This window comes from Paroedura picta, chromosome 3 (assembly GCF_049243985.1).
Source record: "Paroedura picta isolate Pp20150507F chromosome 3, Ppicta_v3.0, whole genome shotgun sequence".
In the NCBI taxonomy this organism is placed as follows: Eukaryota; Metazoa; Chordata; class Lepidosauria; order Squamata; family Gekkonidae; genus Paroedura; species Paroedura picta.
In genome coordinates this window covers 138,339,584-138,360,129 of record NC_135371.1, presented here as the reverse complement: position 1 = coordinate 138,360,129, position 20,546 = coordinate 138,339,584, and the positions used below count along the sequence as shown (strand labels likewise).

Sequence of the window (20,546 nt, the reverse complement as noted above, 5' to 3'; positions counted from 1 at the left end):
AGACACTGTAAAACTCCTACAGCCTTCCCCTGGATCTATGTCAGAGGTGTGTCAATGTCCAAGTCCTGGGAGCAAAACAAACATGTTAATATAGTGAACTCCATTTACACAATGGTGAATTCACCCCCTGAGCCTTGAAGAACTCCCCCCTCCTACAAAAACAGTCATCATATAAATAAAATGGGTCTCCATACTATCTTGTGGCAAAAAGATCTGTAGGCTTGAATTATTTTTCTTTCTTTGAATTTTTAAAAATTTGCTGCAGCATTAACAGCAGGCAGCATTATTCTGCTTGCTCCTCAATCCTTCAATATTGCTCTTAATTGCTTGCTAAAGCTGAGGCAAATGTTCACTCTATTTCAGCGTGATAAATTGAAAAGGTCTTACACATCACAATAACTTTTGTCCTACACACATACAAAGTCTCATGTAATATGTATAAAAAGATGCTGCAGTCAATGGGACCATTTAAGCCTTTTACCTCACTCCACAATAGCTGCAATATTTACATGCAAATTACTGTAATCTGTAACTGTTCTAGCAAAGGAAAAGAGCAGGAGTCCAGTTTCACCTTAAAGGCTAACAACATTTGTGGCAGGGCATGAGCTTTTATGAGTCACGGCTCACTTTTTCACTTCTGCCCTACCTTTGCTAATCATATCTATTTCCTTGGCAACTGGTCAGTGAAGCCAGCCACAAGACATTTTACTCAAAGATCAAATTCCTCCCAGCCTGCAAGGAAAGAGCAGTACATTTCTGGCAGATGGGGGAAAGGCTTATAGGTCCAGATTTATGACTTTTAAACATCAAGATTTTTATTATCAGAGACAGTTCATAAATAGACGGGGATTACAGAGGAAGTTACCTACACCGTTGTTGCCAAGCAACCAGCTTGCCTCTATTCCTTAACAAGCATATTGTGCAAAATCAAACTGTTTCTAACCCAGAGGCAACTTTTGTTCCAGGTTATGCCACGGAAACTGCAGGGGTTAAGTGACAACACTTTCCACAGTTTCTCTTAGTGCTCTCACTTTGGAAAGAATTCTTACTCTCTCAGCATGAGAACAATTATGGCAGTTCTGTTGCTGGGCCTGAACTTACTATTAGGGCTGAGCTGAAACATACTCTCTTATTCTCCAGCCTTGTTTGCAGCCTCTGACCTCTTTTTATTTCTGATGCTGGGTCAGTAGGAGGTATCAAAGCAGGACAAAGTTCATTCACTGTGAAGTGGCAAGGAAGCATGCCCCTATATTTCCATGGTAACTTGGGGGTATTTCTCACTTCCTGTGCTGCATCCAGGCAGCTCCACAAAACAAGCTAGAAAAGCATCCTTATGATGTCTAGGCAACCAGACAGTGTTTCCTTGCTTTATGCACTGTATGACACTAGCCTAAGAGCACAACATCAGAAGAAAAGAATAATAAGAAATGGTTTTTATATGCCGCTTTTCTCTACTGAAAGGAGTGTCAAAGTGACTTACAATCGCCTTCCCTTTCACTGCAACAGATACCCTATGAGGCAGGTGAGGCTAGAGAGCCTGGTTATTACTCCCTGGTCAGAATAACTCTATCAGGCCATGATGAGCTGCATGTGGAGGAGCAGGGAATCAAACCCGGGTGGCCAGATTAGAAGGTGACACTCATAACCACTACATCATGCTTGTCTTCTCGGTGGCATTGGGGATCAAAACAGCACACCACTTGGATGGAGAACCACCACAAAGAAGGGTACAGTGGAAGCAGGAAGCCTCATTATTTGGGAGAGTCATATCACAAACCCTACAAATCCTCCTCCATTTCACCTCAAATTTAAATCTATGGACAATAATTTGGCCTTTTCTATTTACTATACATTCTCCTTGGCTCACTAAACTGTCTTGGTAGTAAAACAATGGACACCAAAAAGATTCCAAAAATTTCAAAGTGGTAGAGGCCTCAATCAAGAGAAAACTAAGCATTTCAAGCACAAACGGCAGGACATAATAAATTCCCCTGTGCTCTGAGTCAGAATTCTCTCCATTTTGAATTTTTCTCTGCTTACAACAGGAATAGCATAATCCTACAGTCTCCAGTTCCAGAGGGAGCTAGGGCAAAAGCAGGTGGCGGAGAGCCAACTGTTTCTTATGTAGCCTCCTCCTGTATTGTCCCTCACTTATGATGCACATGTGCTCTTCTGGGCATGCCCACAATCCTAGAATCCTTTCTGTGGGCCTCCCAGCAAGCCCTGCAGGGAAAAGAATTGAAAGGCAAATCCCAAGAGCTTGCTATTTTCTTGGTTACAAAACTCCCACAACCTCACCCCCCCCCCCTCAAAAAAAGCTTACAGTTTTGTCTTCTCACTCTCTCCGTAATGCCACCCATCCCTGGCCTCTGGCACTAGCAACGTAATGAGGTCTCCCTCCTTGAAGCTCAGAAGAGTGGTGTTATCCCCAGCGGCATGAGAGAAAATGGCTCGTACTCTTGTCCTGCCATTCTTCTCCAGCCCTGCTGCCATGGAGCTAGAACGTGGCAGAGTCTTGTTTTCAGCTGAAATGGAGAAACAACAGGAAAAATAAATCAGACCAAGTCACTCCCGTTCTGGACAGGATTTTACAAGCTGATCAGAATCTTTTGTACGAGTAAGCATTCAAAGATTTACTACAAATATCTATCTTCTCAACGATAAAACCATTTTCTGAAAATTCTTTGAGCAAACACAGAAGTTGTGAAGAATGTAGAAATAAAACTCAAAAGTAGGGGTTTTTAAACCTTAATGAATTCAGCCCTCTAACAAATGAGTTCAGTGTAACGATCCAGTATCACAAAGGTTAACACACCCATGTATGGTTCACAGTTAATACACAAGGCACAGTAGAAGAAAAAGCACTATGCAGGAGGAGCATTTAATGCCATGCACTTTAAGTTATGATAGCTCATTTTGCTGTTCTCAGAAAGGCTCTCGTGACGTGTAAGCTGCATAAACTGTAAATTATGGTATTCAGACAAGCTAATGGCATCTGTCATAAGTGTGCCAAGTGATACTGAGGAAAATATTCATCTCCCTTGCTTAATAGCTGCTCTCCCATTAGAATCCTTGATTGTTTCAGACTTGGAGTGCAAGGCAGCATTTTTCAGCATTAAAACTTTGCATGTTGTGCAAAAACAAGTTCTTTGTGGTGCCTTGTGTCCAAGATGTCATACATTACCTTTAACATCTCCCTCTTAATGATGACACCAAAGGGGGGAAAGAGAAAGGCTGAGTGAGTCTCTTGCCAAAATATCCACATTGACCCCACTCCTCTTTAAAGAAGGTACAGATGTGGAGCTATGCTTGTGCAACATGACAAAAAAATGGAGCACAAGCAACATCCTAAAACAGCCTGTCCACTTTCATCCAATGCCACGATCTCTTGCCTGTTGCTGCAGCTGAGCAACTGCAGCAAATTCAGGTTTCATCGTCCACTTTAAACATGGCAAACAACAGCATTAAATTGTCAAGGCTAAAGCTCCTTTCTGATGGCTTCTGACATGATGTGTTAAGAACAAGAGTGTAGCAACAGAGATTACTTCAGATATGCACCACATTGTACAAATGTGGTCAGGTCTACCTTATTTTATTTTATTTATTTATTTTTAGATTTCTATACCACTGTTCTCCAACAGTCTCGCGGCAGTTTCCAACATCAGTAAATACAATGAAACCCATAAAACATCCCATAAGAACAATTACAAATGGCGAATCAATCCTATAGGCACCCTAACCCCCCCCCTTGCCCGTTCAGCCCAAGGATCAGTTCTCTTATAGTAGGAGCAAGAACCAGATCTAATCAACATAGAATCATAGAATCACAGAATCATAGAGTTGGAAGGGGCCATACAGGCTATCTAGTCCAACCCCCTGCTCAAGCATCCTAAAGCATCCAAGAAAAGTGTGTATCCAACCTTTGCTTGAGGACTGCCAGTGAGGGGGATCTCACCACCTCCTTAGGCAACCTATTCCAACATGGAGGGGGGATCCTCTAATGAAAACACCTGGGTCCCGCCCTGGCCTCATCCATAAGCCTGGCAGAAGAGCTCCATCTTGCAGGCCCTGCAGAAAGCTGGCAACCCTGGCAGGGCCCTCAGCTCTTCCGGGAGCTCATTCCCCCAGGCTGGGGCCAGACGAACATCTTTATCCAAGTTTTGTATCTGCAAGGCTTCCAGAAATTCTACCACCATAAAGGAGCAAATGGACATTCAGCTGAGAAATAGTTTTGAAGCTTTTAGCACTATCCTCTTTAGCCTCTCGTGAACCTTGTCTCCCTTTTGCAACCATTTTCATTCAGCATCACCATACTGACTTGCTCCCAGAAATGGGAACTAGCTGGAAGGTTGCCCTACAGCCCATCTGTGTTTCTCAGAAGAAAGACTTACTGGTTGCATAGCTGTTTTTCGGCATGACACTTTTGCGCACAGGGAGCGTGTTGGAGTAGGAGTCGCTCAATTGCTTCTGTGGCTGAGGCGGGGATAAGGACTTGGGCTGAGGAGGTTTCCTGTCAGACCAGTGGTTGTAATCTTCTCCTTCTGAGCCAGAGACCCCATTCATCACTGGGATGGTCTCTTGGGCAGACATTCGCTGAAGAAAGGAAGAGAAAAACATTGTGAGGTTCAAGAACAGGAGAACACAAGGAATAGAAAACTAACTGGTCATATACATCACATCTTAATAGGAAATATATTGAAAGAAGGTTTAACAAAAAAAAATACAGAACCTGTTACAACCGCTTTATTTTCCATGTTTTTAAACACATATATTAGAAGATGCCACATTCAAAACTGTAGGCACAAATCAGCTCATTGTGCCCAAGTTTCTGATTACACAAACTAAGGTTGTTTACAACATATTTATGCATAACCCACCTGCCTCTGACCATTCACATTATGTTTAAAACAGGATTAACTTTCAGCTAAATGGTTTTTGGACTGCACCCATACAGATTATTATTATTACATTAGAAGAAGAAGAAGAAGAAGAGTTGGTTCTTATATGCCGCTTTTCCCTACCCGAAGGAGGCTCAAAGCGGCTTACAGTATTACTCAAAATACTGAATAGCTCAATACTGTTGTGAATGCAAATATGTTTGCGTAAGGAGCACAGGTTCTTGCAGGCATGTTATTCTACTTTCAAAACTCTATTCAAATTTTAAGGAAAATTACAGAGCAGAACTGCCTGAAACTCAACCCCTGTAAGACAGAGGTCCTGTGGTTGAGCAGGAAAGGGGCAGGATAAGAAGCACATGTCCCCATCTTTGTTGGCACACAGCTTAACATATCGCCCATGGCAAAGAATTTGGGGGTGATCCTGGGAGAGCTGAGAGCCCTGATGGAGCTGTCAAAGTTCCACAGGGCTTGTAAAATGAAGCTCTTCTGCCAGGTCTTTAGTTGAGGTCACGTCTGTTAAGATCAATGGGTCTCCTCAGGCTATGCTATTCCATTTGATGAACTCCTTCATGAACAGTTGTGAGAGGATTTTTCTTTCTACCATCTTGTGATTGTGATTTTTATAGTTTTATAGTTTTGGGGTTTTAATGGGGTTTTATGGAACACTATTATGTGAGCCGTCTTGAGTCCAAGGAGGAAGGCGGACTATAAATCGAATAGGAAGGTAGACAGACAGATAACTGTTGTGCAGTTATGCAAATAGGGATTCTTCAGCACTGGAATAAACGCTTTGCCTGAAGAAGGTTCTAGGTTCAGTCTTTGGCATAGCCAGTTAAAGAATTTCAAGAGCCTTAGAACCACTGTCAGTCATCATTACAAATACTGAGACGAGATGAACCATTGTTCTAACATGGCATAAATAAGCTTCATGTGACTACCAGGTAGCATTCAGAATGTCATGAATTTACCACTGTTTTTTGTGACATGACCCAGAAGTCACATTCTTCCTCCTGTTGTGCTTTCAACTAAGATTGAATAATTCCAGGTAAAAAAACTCTTCAGCCTCTTCACTTTTGTTATGATATCCAAAATCAGGTACTTATACAAACAGTGGTTTGTTTCTTGCTCTCAAACTTTCTAAACCAAAATTTGACTGTGGTTTAGGATCCCAATTTGTAAGCAAGAAACATAACACAGTTTATTCCAGTGTTACAGTTTGGAAAACACAACAAATTGCTGTCCTAAATCACAAAGGAGGGAGCACAGAAGCTGTAAGGTTTCAGGTTTCAGGTTCATTCTTGTCGCATATGAAGACAGCCTTGGATGTAATCACCAAAAAGTTAAGTTAGCCTTTGGTGGGACAATCCCGCCTTTGGGGCATTTGCCCCACGTCACGCTGCCGCTGAATCACCGCCTCCACCCTTCTGAGGCCAGTTGGGGAGGGAAGGGGGACAGAGGGAGGCCCGCATGCTGCCCCACCGCCGACGCGGCATGTCCCACCTTACAGTCCCGGATTTCTGGTCACTTTAAGCTTACTTCATTCTTTGCCCTGTTTTCCTGCAGACCGAAACACCTCCCTCCACAAAGCACAACTTCTAAAAGATCCAAACCCTTAAAAGCCTTAATGACCTTGCTTTGTAAAAACACATGTTCTATAAGTACATTGCAGTGCATTTGCCTTTCAACAGCCCTGGGCCTTCTAGCAGTAATCTAAAACATAACTATTCTGTCTCATGTAACTGAGCAAAAAATGGTTCTAAGACTAAAACACAATGCTGAAAGAGGAAGTATACAAACCTCCCCTCACACAATACTTACTCCTACAAAAGGTGCCAGTTCTGGAGGGACTGGGAGTGGTTTGGCACCAGGAATAGGATCAGAGATTACGAGGTTTGACTTTGAGGTTGAAAGGGGGCTGGGCATAACGGTTCCATTGCTGCCGATGGCCATCTGTTGCATGAGCTGGATAGCACGGTCTGGGATTTTGTTAGGATCAGAGGAAGCTTGCTGCCACAGCGGGAGCTTCTGTGTTAAGATTTCTCTTCCCTGAAGTTTATAAAAAAACAGAAGAAAGTCAGAGCAGAAGGGGACCCACACAAACATTTCCACCCACAAGAAGTGCATGAAAAAGTAGCAAGCCCAACAAACCACAAAGCATACTTTCCCTTCAATGGATCCTCCTAATCATTATTGGTTTCTAAGAGTAATGTCAACCATGAAATTGTCACTTGCTTCAAGCTCCACACTCACAGACATACACATAAGATTTATTCACCATTTATCTAGTTAAGACAGTGAAAGAGATTTATTTGGTATGAGCTATAAACAAGGTAAAGACCAATAAAAAGGTCTTGACAGCTGATGAACCAGTTTAAAGATACACGAAACATTTATAAAATAAAGGGTGGATGATAGAAAGCAATTATTTTTTCAAGTGCACCTTGGAAGTATTCTGGTAGCAGGTTAGGGGTTTCTGCTGCCTCAGAGTCACTGCAGAAATGGAATTTAAGCAGCAACTTTCAGAGCCTGGGTGGAGGAATTCTAGTAGGACTGAGTCTCAAGAAGTAGGAAGGAAGCATGCACAAAGGCGTGTCAAGTCAGCATGGGACTTCCAGTGCTATATCGCAACATGTGTGTATATAAAAACAATTTTTTAAAATCCAACAGGGCACAACACTCTCCATTTATTATTAAATGAGAATACTCCATTGATATACAGATAGCTTTTTCTCTAGAACAGCGGTCCGCAACCTTTTGGCTGCCATGGACCGCTGCTCCGGAGTGTTCAACATAAAAGGTGGCCCGGGGGCCCACGCACGCACGGCAGCTACAGTGCAAACGCGCGTGCACGGACTGCTGCGCACGCGCGTTTGCGGCTCCCCCTCCCGGCCCCTCCGGGCCGCCAGCAAATCGGCCGCCAAAGCAGCCGATTAGCTTGCGGCTCGGCAAGCTTCTCTTCCCCCCCCCCCTGCCGAAACAAGAAGCTTGCCGGGCCGCGAGTTAATTGGCCACTTTGGCGGCCAATTTGCTCGCAGCTTGGCGAGCTTCTCGCTTCGGGGGGGGGGGGAGAAGGAGCCACGGCCCGGCACCAAGGCCTTTGCGGCCCGGCACCAGGCCACGGCCCGCGGGTTGGGGACCACTGCTCTAGAAGGTGAAGCAGTGAAGCAGCTGTGTAGAGCTTGATCTTCACCTACAGCAGCAGTAATGGCGAAAGTATCAGCAGGGGCATAATCTCAATGTTTCCGTACAGCTGGGGACGGAGGTACATTAGGCCCCAATGGTTCCAGTGGTGTTTTGCTCCAGCCAGTGCCACAGGGTACAAACAATAAAATTCTATGCTGGAAAGCCTTTGGAATCAAGAAATGGGAGGGAGTTTTCATTTAGAGCAAATCAGGAATGTTTTGCTAAAGAAGTGGGTGAGCAGAGATTTCTGTCTAGTCAGAAATTAACACCGCTGTTTAAGCATCAGGCCCTGCTTTACCAGCAGTTCTTTCAGCCTTCCCAGTGGTTCAGTGTTCAACATAAAAGGTTAATAGCAAAAATGAAGTAGAACGCTACCACACATGGGATACTTCCCCAGAAATAGCTTGTTCACGGAATACTGCTGCATAGCAGCAGGGTGCTGTCAACATACAAAGTTGATTACTAGGCTGCAGAGCCCAACTGATCCATAGCAACAATAGTGTCTCTGTGTGGTTGTGTGTGTGTGTGTGTGTGTGTGTGTGTATTGAGGCCCTAGAATAACCCTCAGCAGGCAAGCCTGGGTTAATTTGGGGTGGGGCATGATGACGGGAGTTGGTTATAGGAAGATAATTTGTTTAGTGACCAGATTTAAGAGAGTGAAAACAAGGAGTCTTTCACAATGCTTGGAATTCTGGTATACTTGGATAAGATGCCTGTTTCCAGGTGGGTAGCCGTGTTGATCTGAAGCCACAGAACCAAGTTTGAGGCAGTGGCACCTTTAAGACCAACAAAGTTTAGGTAAGGTTTAGGCAAGTAAAGAGATGCTCTCCTGGGGCCCATTCCTTTCTTCAGCTCTTTTCTCAAGAAAGAAAGAAAGAAAGAAAGAAAGAAAGAAAGAAAGAAAGAAAGAAAGAAAGAAAGAAAGAAAGAAAGAAAGAAAGAAAGAAAGAAAAGTCAAGACGTCCTACTGCTCAGCATTGCTAGATCTTAAGCCCATCCCATCTAGTCTAAGAAAAAAACGAACTACTCTGAAATCCCAAGGACAGGTTAGAAATGTCACAAACAATGGTCACAGCAGGATTATGAAATAGGCCCCACTTTCCACCACTCAGTTAGACCACACTCAGCCTCTAACAAGACTGCTACTGCTCCATCGCCATCACTCAGCTAGCAAAAAACTAGCAAATAAAGCAAAAAAATAAAATCTGCTCCTCAAACAACTGTCCAAACGATCATAATAAAAATGCAGTCATACACACATAGAAAGAGAGAGGATTAAGCAGCATCTTTTACTAGAAGTTCATATGCTGTTCTCTCTACAGGCTTAGAATACACATTACACTTACACCCACCCACAGTATGGATTGGCCACCTGCATAGATCCCTATGCAAAGCAATTGTTTTTCTGAGTTCCTTATCCTTAAAGAAAGAGCTTATTTCTAAACAATAATATAGTGCATAAGAATGACTCATAGCCTACCCTATACCCCCCCCAGTAGTGTTCCCCAATGGGGAGACAACCCTGGTCCATCCTGGTAGCAAAGCCCCCATGAGAAGAGGGCACTGGGCAAGGAAAGGCTAATAATGGGTCTGCTCTCTGCTTCCAACTTCCTGCCGGTTTAGGAAGTTTGCCGGGTGGAAGAGGAGTCACCCTCAACGCACGCCCCGTTGCACTGCCCCCCTAACCTCCTTCGACTTGGAGGACATGTGGGGTGGGGGAGTGAGCTGCCCCCTGGGGCAGCCTCAGCATGCTCCACTGCATGCCCTCTGGAGAGTGGGCTTGGGGGGGCAGAAACAGTTGCCCAGTGGCCCAGAAATAGCTGTTACCCAACCCTCTGGGACACAGGACAAATGGGAGAAGCCTCTCATGGCACGCCCCAGATTGAGGTTGTTGTGCAAGGCCCAGAAATGGCCAGGAGAAGCCTCCCCCTCCCTCCCTTTGTCCCTCCCCTCCCTCTTCTCTCCCCCTCTGTCTCTTTCTCTCTTCATTCCTTTCTTCAGCTTTTCGAAAGAAAGAAAGAAAGAAAGAAAGAAAGAAAGAAAGAAAGAAAGAAAGAAAGAAAGAAAGAAAGAAAAAAAGTCTTCCCTCTTCCTCTGTCTCTCCGTCTTCATTTCTTTCTCCATCCCCCTCCTTCCCTTCCTGTTACTTGGATATCAGTTGAAATTCTGGGAGATCTCCACATCCCTGCTGTCTCCAGATCTAATCCAGAGTCCCCTCTCCAAAGCAGCCTTTTTCTCCAAGGGGAGGGGTCTCTTTAAGATGGAGATGACCTGTAATTCCAGGGATTCCCCACGTGCCACCTGGAGACTGGCATCCCTGAACCTTAGTGGGGTAAAAGGCTAGAGTCCCCCTGCCCACCAAGCAGCCCTTTCTCCCAGGGAAACTGATCTGTATAGACTGCAGATGAACTCCAATTCCAGGAAATCTCCAGGCCCAACCTGGTGATTGGTGACCCCTGGATTGGGAATGTTCTTTAAGGTTTGGAGGGTGACCTTGAGATGAGCACTTTGAGATGACACGCATGGTTGTGTGTGTGACATTCTCTTCGCAAGACCTACACCAAGTCATGGATTAGTGACTGCTGGGGTAGTGCTTTTCCCTGCCTTCCCTGCGTCCAGAGAGTGACAGGGGGAGGAGGGATAAGTCTGCTGTGGCCTGGGGGCCTGCTGCTGCAGCGTTCCTCAGATGGCTTGACAGTGGTCTTTCCTGCCCTCCCAGCCTCCATACAGGGGGGGGGGGGGTTAGGCAGGCTGGTTGCCCTCCAATGCAGCTGTTTTCTCCAGGGGAACCAATGCCTGGTGATTAGTTGTAATTCCTGAAGGTCTCCAGGCCTCCCCTGGAGGTTGGCAACCCAGCTGGCTGCACATGAAGGAAGACTCAAACCCGGCTTTTGAGATTAGAGTCCTCTGCTCTTTAACCACTACACTATGCTGGATTTTAAGGTTGTGTTGAAAGTGGGTGGGGGAGAATGTCAAAACCATGATTTATGCTTCTGCCATTTATCTAGCACCAAGAAAGGCCACAGTGCATGAGTGCATCCTAGCACCTGTTATTTCCCTGGGTGCAACGGGCTTTGCCTCTAGTATATAAATAAAACTAGGTGAATAAATAGGAGCTCTTTCTCTTTGCTGGAATAATGTCACAAGTTGTCCTGAGCCTCAAAAATCTAGAATGCATTCTGCCTGCCCAACATTAAACAGGAAAGAGATTTTGTTTATGTGTATTATGTCCCTCTGTAACATACAGAATTCTTTCACATGTCTTGGTAATTGATTTTGCATATATACATTCCCCCTTATAAATGTTTATGACTGTGGGACTTTTCAGTTAATCCCTTTATTATCCAAAAACCTGTTAAAGTTTTGCCAGATAGATACTGAAGATGAGTGATATATGAGGGAAATGTGGCTACACCACCTCATACATATACATAAGCATATGCTTATTAAGTGTAGGGTATGTTTGTTTATAACAATACCAGCAGTAGTTAGCTGACAGGTGAAGAAAAGGTTATTTCTCTACTGAAGAACCAGAATAATAGGCAACTATTGCAAGATGAAAAACCTGCTCAGACTGAAGCAACACAGACTTGATTTTACAGTATACTCACCTGGCTACCAAATAACAAAATGGCAGATACATGGTTAATATTATTATCCACGCCTGTCCACCACTCAATTGCACTTTTGTTGCCTTAATGAATACACACACGTATGACTCATCCCTGGGTGTAATGTGCTAGCATTCTATTTATTCCAGACCATTCTCCTGCCACAAAATACTTATATTGTGCTGATCTAGAGATATATAATGCCATCCCAAACACAGCCTCATCACTCTAATCAGCGGGGTCAGAACAGTGTAATTACTGACTGCATTGATGGTGGGCATTACACTAGCAAAGTGAGATCTCTTTGACATTCTTTGTCAATAAAGCTATTGAAAAGGACCATCAGATAAACCTACCAAGGGATCAAAAACACCAGGAAAAGGAGTTGAATATACTATTGGTAATGTAGGGGTTATGCTAAACACGAAAGCTAAGGTTATATGGATTAGATGGAAATTGACACACCTTCAGGCTCAGCTGAGACACCATGGATCTGCCTCTGGGCTTGTCTATAACATATCTTTCTGCATTAGAACTGGCAGGTTACACTACAAACAGTGGTAAGAACCACCACACTTCTCTCACAATCCAATGGCTTTTTAAGTTTCTAGACCAGTGGTTCTCAACCTGGGAACAACCTTTTCACAGGGGTCACGGCAGGTCAAGCAGCTTGGCCGGGGGAGGGGGGCGCTGCCACTGTTGCCATGAGATCGGCATGGTGGGACAAGAGGCAGAATTGAACTGAGAAACCTTGGGGGGGAAACAATTTATATACGATCATGAACAATGGATCTTCATACCATTGCTCAGTTTCTGTTTAATTTCTGTGAAAGAACACTTGCATAATTTTATGGTTGTGGGTCACCACAACATGAGGAACTGTATTAAAGGGTAACGGCATTAGGAAAGTTGATAACCACTGTTCTAGACACACTGGAAGGGCTATTGTAATGGAAACCTCCATGCTTTAATTACACAACAATCTACAGCAGGGGCCCAGTAATACATACTTCATACCTTTTCTGGAACAAAATTCATATCGGCTGTAAACAAGGGATGTATGACAGTATGGCAATAGAAAACAAGGGCTTCCTTGGGAACACTCAGTAAACTGGTAAATGGGTCAGTGTAGCAAAGCAAGAAAGTCACTGACATGTATACTTCTCCTCTGTTACCACTTGCTCTTTGCTCATTCTTGAACGTTCCATACTCCAAGAACTAAAATACTCCAAGGAGAGCCAGCTTGGTGTAGTGGTTAAGAGCGGTGGCTTCTTCTACATGGGAAGAGACGCTTCAGGCTGGGATACATCGCGTTCTCTGTAGAGCAGGGGTAGTCAACCTGTGGTCCTCCAGATGTCGATGGACTACAATTCCCATGAGCCCCTGCCAGCATTTGCTGGCAGGGGCTCATGGGAATTGTAGTCCATCGACATCTGGAGGACCACAGGTTGACTACCCCTGCTGTAGAGGAACTGAACATTCTTTGCCTGCTGATGCCTTAAAAGGAGCTGCAGTTCGTGGGCCACAACTCTTCCTCAAAGCACCTTTACCTGAAATTTACCAACTTACCAAAATGGAGGAAGAGGAAGAGGAAGACTTGGTTCTTAAATGCTACTTTTCTCTACCCGGAGGAGTCTCAAAGCGGCTTACAATCGCCTTCCCTTTCCTCTCCCCCAACAGACACCATGTGAGGTGGGTGAGGCTGAGAGAGCCCTGATATTACTGCTTGGTCAGAACAGCTTTATCAGCGCCGTGGTGAGCCCAAGGTCACCCAGCTGGCTGCATTTGGGGGAGCATGGAATCAAACCCAGCTTGCCGGATTAGGACCGTTTATGCACTGGAGCAGTGGTCCCCAACCTTTTTATCACCGGGGACCACTCAACGCCGGGGACCACTCCCCGGGGACCACTCAACGCCTTTTACTGAGGCCCGGTGGGGGGGGGTAGTTTACTCCTCTACTCTCAACCACTGCCCTAACGCTCTCTGATCGCTATGGTAATGTTTAAACATCCCTTCAAAATAAGATACAGACACGCCACAACAATGGACATAAGGAACATTTTATTTTCATGGAAATTTTAACTCATGACAATGACAAATCAATGGGAACCCTGAGCTTGTTTCTCTGCAATGGGATAGTCCCATCTGGGAGTGATGGGAGACAATGACACCCAAAGTATGTTGTAAAGGGCCGGGGGGAAGGAGGAAAGAAAAGGGCCGGGGGGGGAGAGAAGGCATCCTTCGGAGCCCACCTCCAATTAGTGGAGTTTTAGTTGTGGCAGGTTGCCCCACCTCTTCCTGCACCAACACGGGGGAGCATTTGGCCCAGTGTGCCTCATCCGCCCACAATTTGTGCTCCTGCATGGGAACTGGGACAGTGAAGTTCCCAATGCGTAAATGGTCTAGAAGTCCACACTCCTAACCACTACACAAAATTGCCTGCTTACATACATGATGAACAGGCTTTTGAGGTCACAGAAGACACAAGCATTTCCAGGTTTGCATCTGGATCTCTTAGGGCCACTTATATAGAAAGGTCTTCTGTCTGACTGCTTTTTCGATCAGATTATTCCAGTTGTTGGTCTTATCAACACACTGCTAGCTTACCTTGGAATGGTACACAAGGGCATTTTTGGCCACAGCACACTGCTTCTCCACCAGGAAACAGAATCGCCGCCTCTCTTCTGTGAGTGCTGTCTTGTAGCCATCAGACACATAGTTCTCCAGTTCACCTTGCTTGTTACTGATGGCTTCAATAAACTGTGAAGGAAAGAAAACGCAGATTACTGCAGTGTATAGTCTAGGCTGCAGCATATGAAACCAGGCCTTTCATCTCAAACTATATCATGGCTTAGTGATGCAGCAGAGTTCTGTAGAATGCTGGAGCCCATGCCATTCCTTGCAAGAAAAGGAAGCAGAGTGATCAGTTTCCCACTGCTGCTAAAGTATGTATACAATTCCATTTTTATATAGTTTAAGGACTAGACAGCAGGGGGCACTAAGCAACAGAACATATGTAGACCTGAGAGCATATATTTTACCTCCCCCTTACCAACCATCCTTAGTCATCTGACCTCCCCCACACAAAAGCTCCTGACTCAGAACGTGGGCTTCAGATGTTGTGTGGGTGGCAGAAGAGCAGAGAGATTCTCTCAGCCTCCCTCCTACTTAGCCTGCACCTGCATAGTGCTCATTTTCTAGTACCGATCACCCAGAGATTGCCCAGAATTATGAACTGGCTGCAATGCTTGGACCTGGTGAAAGTGTTTTAAAAGATATTCTCTCAGGTAACAAGGGCTTAGACCGATATTGCTTTAAGATGCTGCCATCTGAGTGTTAGAATGTACTCTCTTGTTCTGCCTGCCAAAACATGAGGGTGAAGGGAAAGGGAAGGAAAAGAGGTGCCCTTTCTATACCAGAGTGGAGTGAGGTACTTGTTCCTTGTTTCAAATGCCACAGCCCACAAGCCCCCCTGTGGGAAGATCACTACCTGACAAACCCCTGCAAAACCCAAACTTCCATTTTACAAAAATATATTCAGTGCCAAACACAATGCCTACACATTAGTTCACCACATAGACATTAATAAGATCTCAGGAATCCCTAGTCTTGGGTCTTTGGGTACCAGAAATCCATGTTCAAATCTTAATTTCATTCAATATTTGTCAGGCAGTTACCTTCCCACTGGAAGATGCTTGTGGGATGTGAAACATGAAACAAAGTACATGTGCTTTGCCTAGCTCTGGAGTGCAGAGGGAACCTCTCTTCCTTCTCTGTCCTCTCCCCTCATGCTTTGGCAGGGAGGAGAAGGAATTATATTCCAATAGCTGGAAGGCAACATCTTAAAGGGTGCCTCCCTTTCTTCACTTGATAAGGCTGCCACCTTCCAGGTACAACCTGGGAATCTCCCAGACTTACAGGGATGAGTTCCCCTGGAGAAAATGGCACCTCTGAGGGCAGACTCTATGGCAGGGGTAGTCAAACTGCGGCCCTCCAGATGTCCATGGACTACAATTCCCAGGAGCCCCTGACAGCGTTCGCTGGCAGGGGCTCCTGGGAATTGTAGCCCATGGACATCTGGAGGGCCGCAGTTTGACTACCCCTGCTCTATGGCATCACATCCCTGTTGAACTCCCCCCCCCTCCACAAATTCTATCCCCCAGACTCGGCACCAACATATCCAGTGAGTTCCCAACCTGGAGCTTTCAGCCCTATCCCTTGCCTACTTTTGCCAGGGAATCCAAACTCATAAATGCAGTGGAAAAGTTGGTATTTGAAAGAACAGATTCCCTTCTTCTGGGACACTGCTATGAACTCAGCTGTGTTTACCACTAATTTATTTAATTTTATTCATTTTTAAAAATTTCTAGACCACATTTCCCTGTGGGCAGGCTTGGGGCAGTTAACATCATAAAACGCATACAAAGATTAAAATCATAAAAACATAAGTCATACAAACAGTACACAAGACCAGTAAATAGCTGTCAATCCAAGGTAAAAGGGAGAACTCCAATGGTTCATTAGTGGGGTTACAGTTGCAGCGTTCCCACTTTTAATTTCCCATGGCAGGGAAGGGGAGAGGAGAGGAGGAGAGGAGGCCCATTTCAATGTTCTATTGCTCATTTGGGCCTCAACCATATGTGTGGCAGAAAACTGTCATTTTGTTAACCCTCTGGGACTTTAATAGTTTTGATCTCCGCTCAGATCTCCGCTGGGAGCTTATTCTACCAGACTGGTACCAGGGCCCAAAAGGCCCTAGCTCTGGTTGAGGCCAAACACACTTCTTTGGAGCCAGGAACCACCAACAACTTGGAACTAACAGAGCGCAATGCTCTTCAGGGGACATACTTGGGGACTTTCTGCATGCCATAAATTTAGCGTGATACTTACCCCACCAAAGACGCTATATTCCGGGCACGCCGCATGACATTGCCAACCTCCCGTGTCTGGCCAGCAAATTTCATGCTAAATCCACCATTTTAAAGCAAGTAGGTGAATCCCAAAAAGTGGATTCACCAACCCAAAAAGCACTTTCCCCCAGTGGACAACCAGCACACTACACGCGAACCAGCATACTTCCGCCTCCAGTGTCCCACCCTCACACCTGCCTCCTTCTCCCTTCTCCTGGGGACGGGATTTTTTTTTAAGTGAACAGCCTGAAGCAATAAATAGGTGTACAAGAATGCAGGCACAGCCAAAAATATTTTTTCCCACAGTTGTCACACCAAGCATGCCTCTCTATAGCCCCCCCCCCCCCCAAATCAGGAATGAAATTAATTTTTTTAAGATTCAAGACTCGTGATTCCATAAGGGGTGGCATTATAAAAGCATTATGCATCTATGAATATATGCATAGGCATTTCAATGGAGAACTATTAATTTAAAAAAATTGGTGGGCATCGCAGGGCCTTTAAAAAAGGAGAAAGGGGATTGGTTGCCTGGCTTGACTGACAGGAAGAAAAGAGTCACATATAAAATGTGTTGCTCTCTTCTGCCATTTCCAGCAGGACTTGTGGAGGGTAAGAAGCGCGAAAAGGTGGCAGACTACAGTGAGATGGGAAGGACATGAGGAATGGACGGAGGCACAATATTATTTAGCACTATGCCATTCAGCTGACGTAACCCTATTTTTTGCAATGTGCGGAAATGCCCTTGGAGAAGCAGTCCTTCAGGTACGCAGGACCTGGATCATGTAAGGCCTTAAAGACATAACTAGATATAATTATGTTTAATGCACAATTATTTATTTGTAAAGTGGGGGCTGGGTTTTTTAAGGTTAGAGAACAGGCATTGCCCTATATTACAGAAAAGATGAAACATGTTGTATGACAAAGGAAGTTATTCTTATGCATATTTAAATAGGTAATCAATGGAAATATATCAATTAAAATTTCTTAAGGGAATATCAGCCTCACTTTCTACACACAGATGCAAACAACTACGGAGTAGTGTTAAAAGAATGGGAACCCCACACTTCAAATCATATAATCCATAGTGTAAACTCGGACTTGCTTCAAAGTGTTCAAAATCTTGACCTCAACTGCTCCCAGAACCCAATGATAAGTTATTATTAAATGGGTTTCATTTTTGCTTTCCTTGTATTCCAAGGAAGCTTGTTTTCACAATACAGTTATTTCAGGTAATCATGCAATAAACATAAAAACTTTGTTTTAAAAAAATTAAGAAAAACTTTTACTTATTTCCTTGCATTGTTACAAGCTCAACTTAAACAAGTTGCTTAATTATTCAACATTGCAATGTTATATACACAAATACATATTTATGCTGGGCATCTCACAAAGATATTCTTTCCTTATCATTGTCTGGCAGCAAGGGCAAAAAAGAGGGTGACACATCCCAAGAAAGACTACACTAAAATCATAGAATCATAGAGTTGGAAGGGACCTCCTGGGTCATCTAGTCCAACCCCTTGCACCATGCGGGACGCTCACAACCCTATCGCTGACAGTGTAACCTGTCACCCCCTTGAATATTCACAGAATCAGTCTCTCCGTCAGATGGCTATCCAGCCTCTGTTTAAAAATTTCCAATGATGGAGAACCTACCACCTCCAGAGGAAGCCTGTTCCACTGAGAAACTGCTATGTCAGGAACTTCTTCTGGATGTTTAGACAGAATTTCTTTTGATTTTGAAATTTAATTTCATCCCTCTGAATCTGGTCCGTCCCTCCGGGGCAAAAGAGAACAATTCTGCTCCATCCTCTATATGGCAGCCTTTTAAATACTTGAAAGTAGTTATCAGATCCCCTCTCAGTCGTCTCCTCTCCAGGCTAAACAGACCAAGCTCCCCCAACCTTTCCTCATACGTCTTGGTCTCCAAACTCCTCACCATCTTTGTTGCCCTCCTCTGGACGCGCTCCAGTTTGTCTTTATTTATTTTCTTTATTTACGGTCATTTAGACCAAAATTTTGGATGCACTACTATACAATAGCAGTTTGTAAAAGGGAAGGTAATACATTAAAAGGTTAAAAATGCATCAACAATAAAACTTAAAACTTCTCCACCATAAAAGCCAACATTTAGAAGCATTAACTGCCGTTGACTATTTTACAAGGATAAAATGAGCCATAAAAGCAATAAAACTAGTAAAGCTGTTAAAATATAAAACAAAAAACAAGATTAAGAGATGTGCGATAATATCTACTAACCAAAAAACATAAGAAGTTCTGTGGACCTATTATGGCTATACATGAGTGACCCAATCTTTCCTAATTCTTAAAGCTAAACACGCAAATTTTGCTACTTTGCTAGTTAACAAATTGTATGTATCTGCCGCTACCACGAGGCCCGACGCTCCTGTGCACATTTCCAAACCGGGAAGCTTCTGCGCATGTGTCTGCCCTGCCGCCATTGAAACCCCGCCCGGCCGCCTCCAAAAGCCGCTCTGCCCTAATGCCGCCAACCCTAAGCCACTGCTGACAACACGCAGGACCTGGAGCCCCTCCAGCGCCGCCAACACGCTTCTGGAGCTGCACGTCCCCCAACAGCCCACATGCGCCGCGCCAGCTGCCCCAGGTTAGTGCGGCCTAGCCGAGGACGGGGAGGTCACCAAAGGGGACGCCCAGGTCCATGACCATCCTCTGCCCATTTTTATAAATGGGCTTTTCATCTAGTTTATTATAATCCAAATTATTTATGTTGAATAAGACAGGCCCCAGGACAGATCCCTGGGGAACTCCACTTGTCACTCTTCTCCAAGAGGATGCTGAACCATTAACAAGTACCCTTTGGGTGCGATCAGTCAACCAGTTATCGATCCACCTGACAGAATTAGAATCCGTACCACATTTTACCAGATTGTCAACAAGATTATCATCTGGAACCTTATCAAAAGCTATACTGAAATCCAGATAAACTATGTCCATAGCATTCCTGATCCAGCAAGGTAGTCACTTTTTTGAAAAAAGAAATAAGGTTGGTCTGACATGACTTGTTCTTGCGAAACCCAGCTCTCTGTTCCAGCTGCTTAAGAACCAACAGTTTGATGATATGTTCCAAAATTTTGCCAGCGACAGATGTCAAGCTGACAGGTCAATAGTTACCTGGATCCTCCTTTTTCCATTTCTTGAAGATGGGGACAACATTTGCCCGCCCCCAATCATCTGGCACCTCACCTGTTCTCCAAGAAGTTTGAAAAATAATGGACAGAGGTTCAGAGATGAGATCTCATGGGGAAATGGCAGATTTGACTCTCATTTATTCAATTTATCATTTAAGAGGGGCATTCATCAAAGCCTAGTTATCAAAAAATAGATTTCTTCTTTATTAAATTTCTTGTAATAAACAATTAAGTCTCAAGGGAAAAGATCCATCTGAAGTTTATTTCAGTGGAAGAAATAAATATGTATTTATCTGTTTTCCATTTAAATAAATGAGATTCCAAAGTCCATCACTTTATCTAGATAATACCCAATGCAGCCACCTATACCTGGCAAACCTGTCAATGACCAAGAGGTACTTGACTGTATTCTGAGTCTTATTGTATCCCTTAACTTTAAATTATTGCAATATTTTACATGCATGGGGGTCTACTGGCATTTTTTAAAATTTGTACTTGCTAGTACATCTGCATTTACTTAGGAACAGATGTGAGGAAACATCTGAAACACACTTAACTTCTTCACTTATTAAGGATTCTGAACCTGTCATGCTAAGTGTCACTCTTTGCTAGGAAAAGCCAGAAACTGGAATGAAATATGTTCATTTGCTAAAGGGATTTGGCTGACCTTCAGATTTACTTTTATCAGAATTCTGATGTTTTCCCAATGGCTTTCTAAAAAACCTCAATGTTGCTAAATGTTAACATTCATAGCATATCACATATCAGAATCAA

General features: G+C 44.1%; 1 protein-coding gene across 4 annotated transcripts in view; it reads right to left on the bottom strand.

Annotated features, from left to right (window-relative positions):
- BAIAP2 (BAR/IMD domain containing adaptor protein 2) overlaps positions 1-20,546 on the bottom strand; it is a 184,366-nt gene that overhangs the window by 23,365 nt on the left and 140,455 nt on the right. For all 4 annotated transcript variants that reach the window (XM_077328236.1, XM_077328235.1, XM_077328233.1 and 1 more), the window contains exons 7-10: positions 14,300-14,452; positions 6,717-6,944; positions 4,392-4,593; positions 2,324-2,525 (exon numbers count right to left, since the gene is read on the bottom strand). In XM_077328236.1, the coding sequence (XP_077184351.1) occupies positions 2,324-2,525; positions 4,392-4,593; positions 6,717-6,944; positions 14,300-14,452 (785 nt within the window). The remainder of the gene's footprint in view (positions 1-2,323; positions 2,526-4,391; positions 4,594-6,716; positions 6,945-14,299; positions 14,453-20,546) is intronic.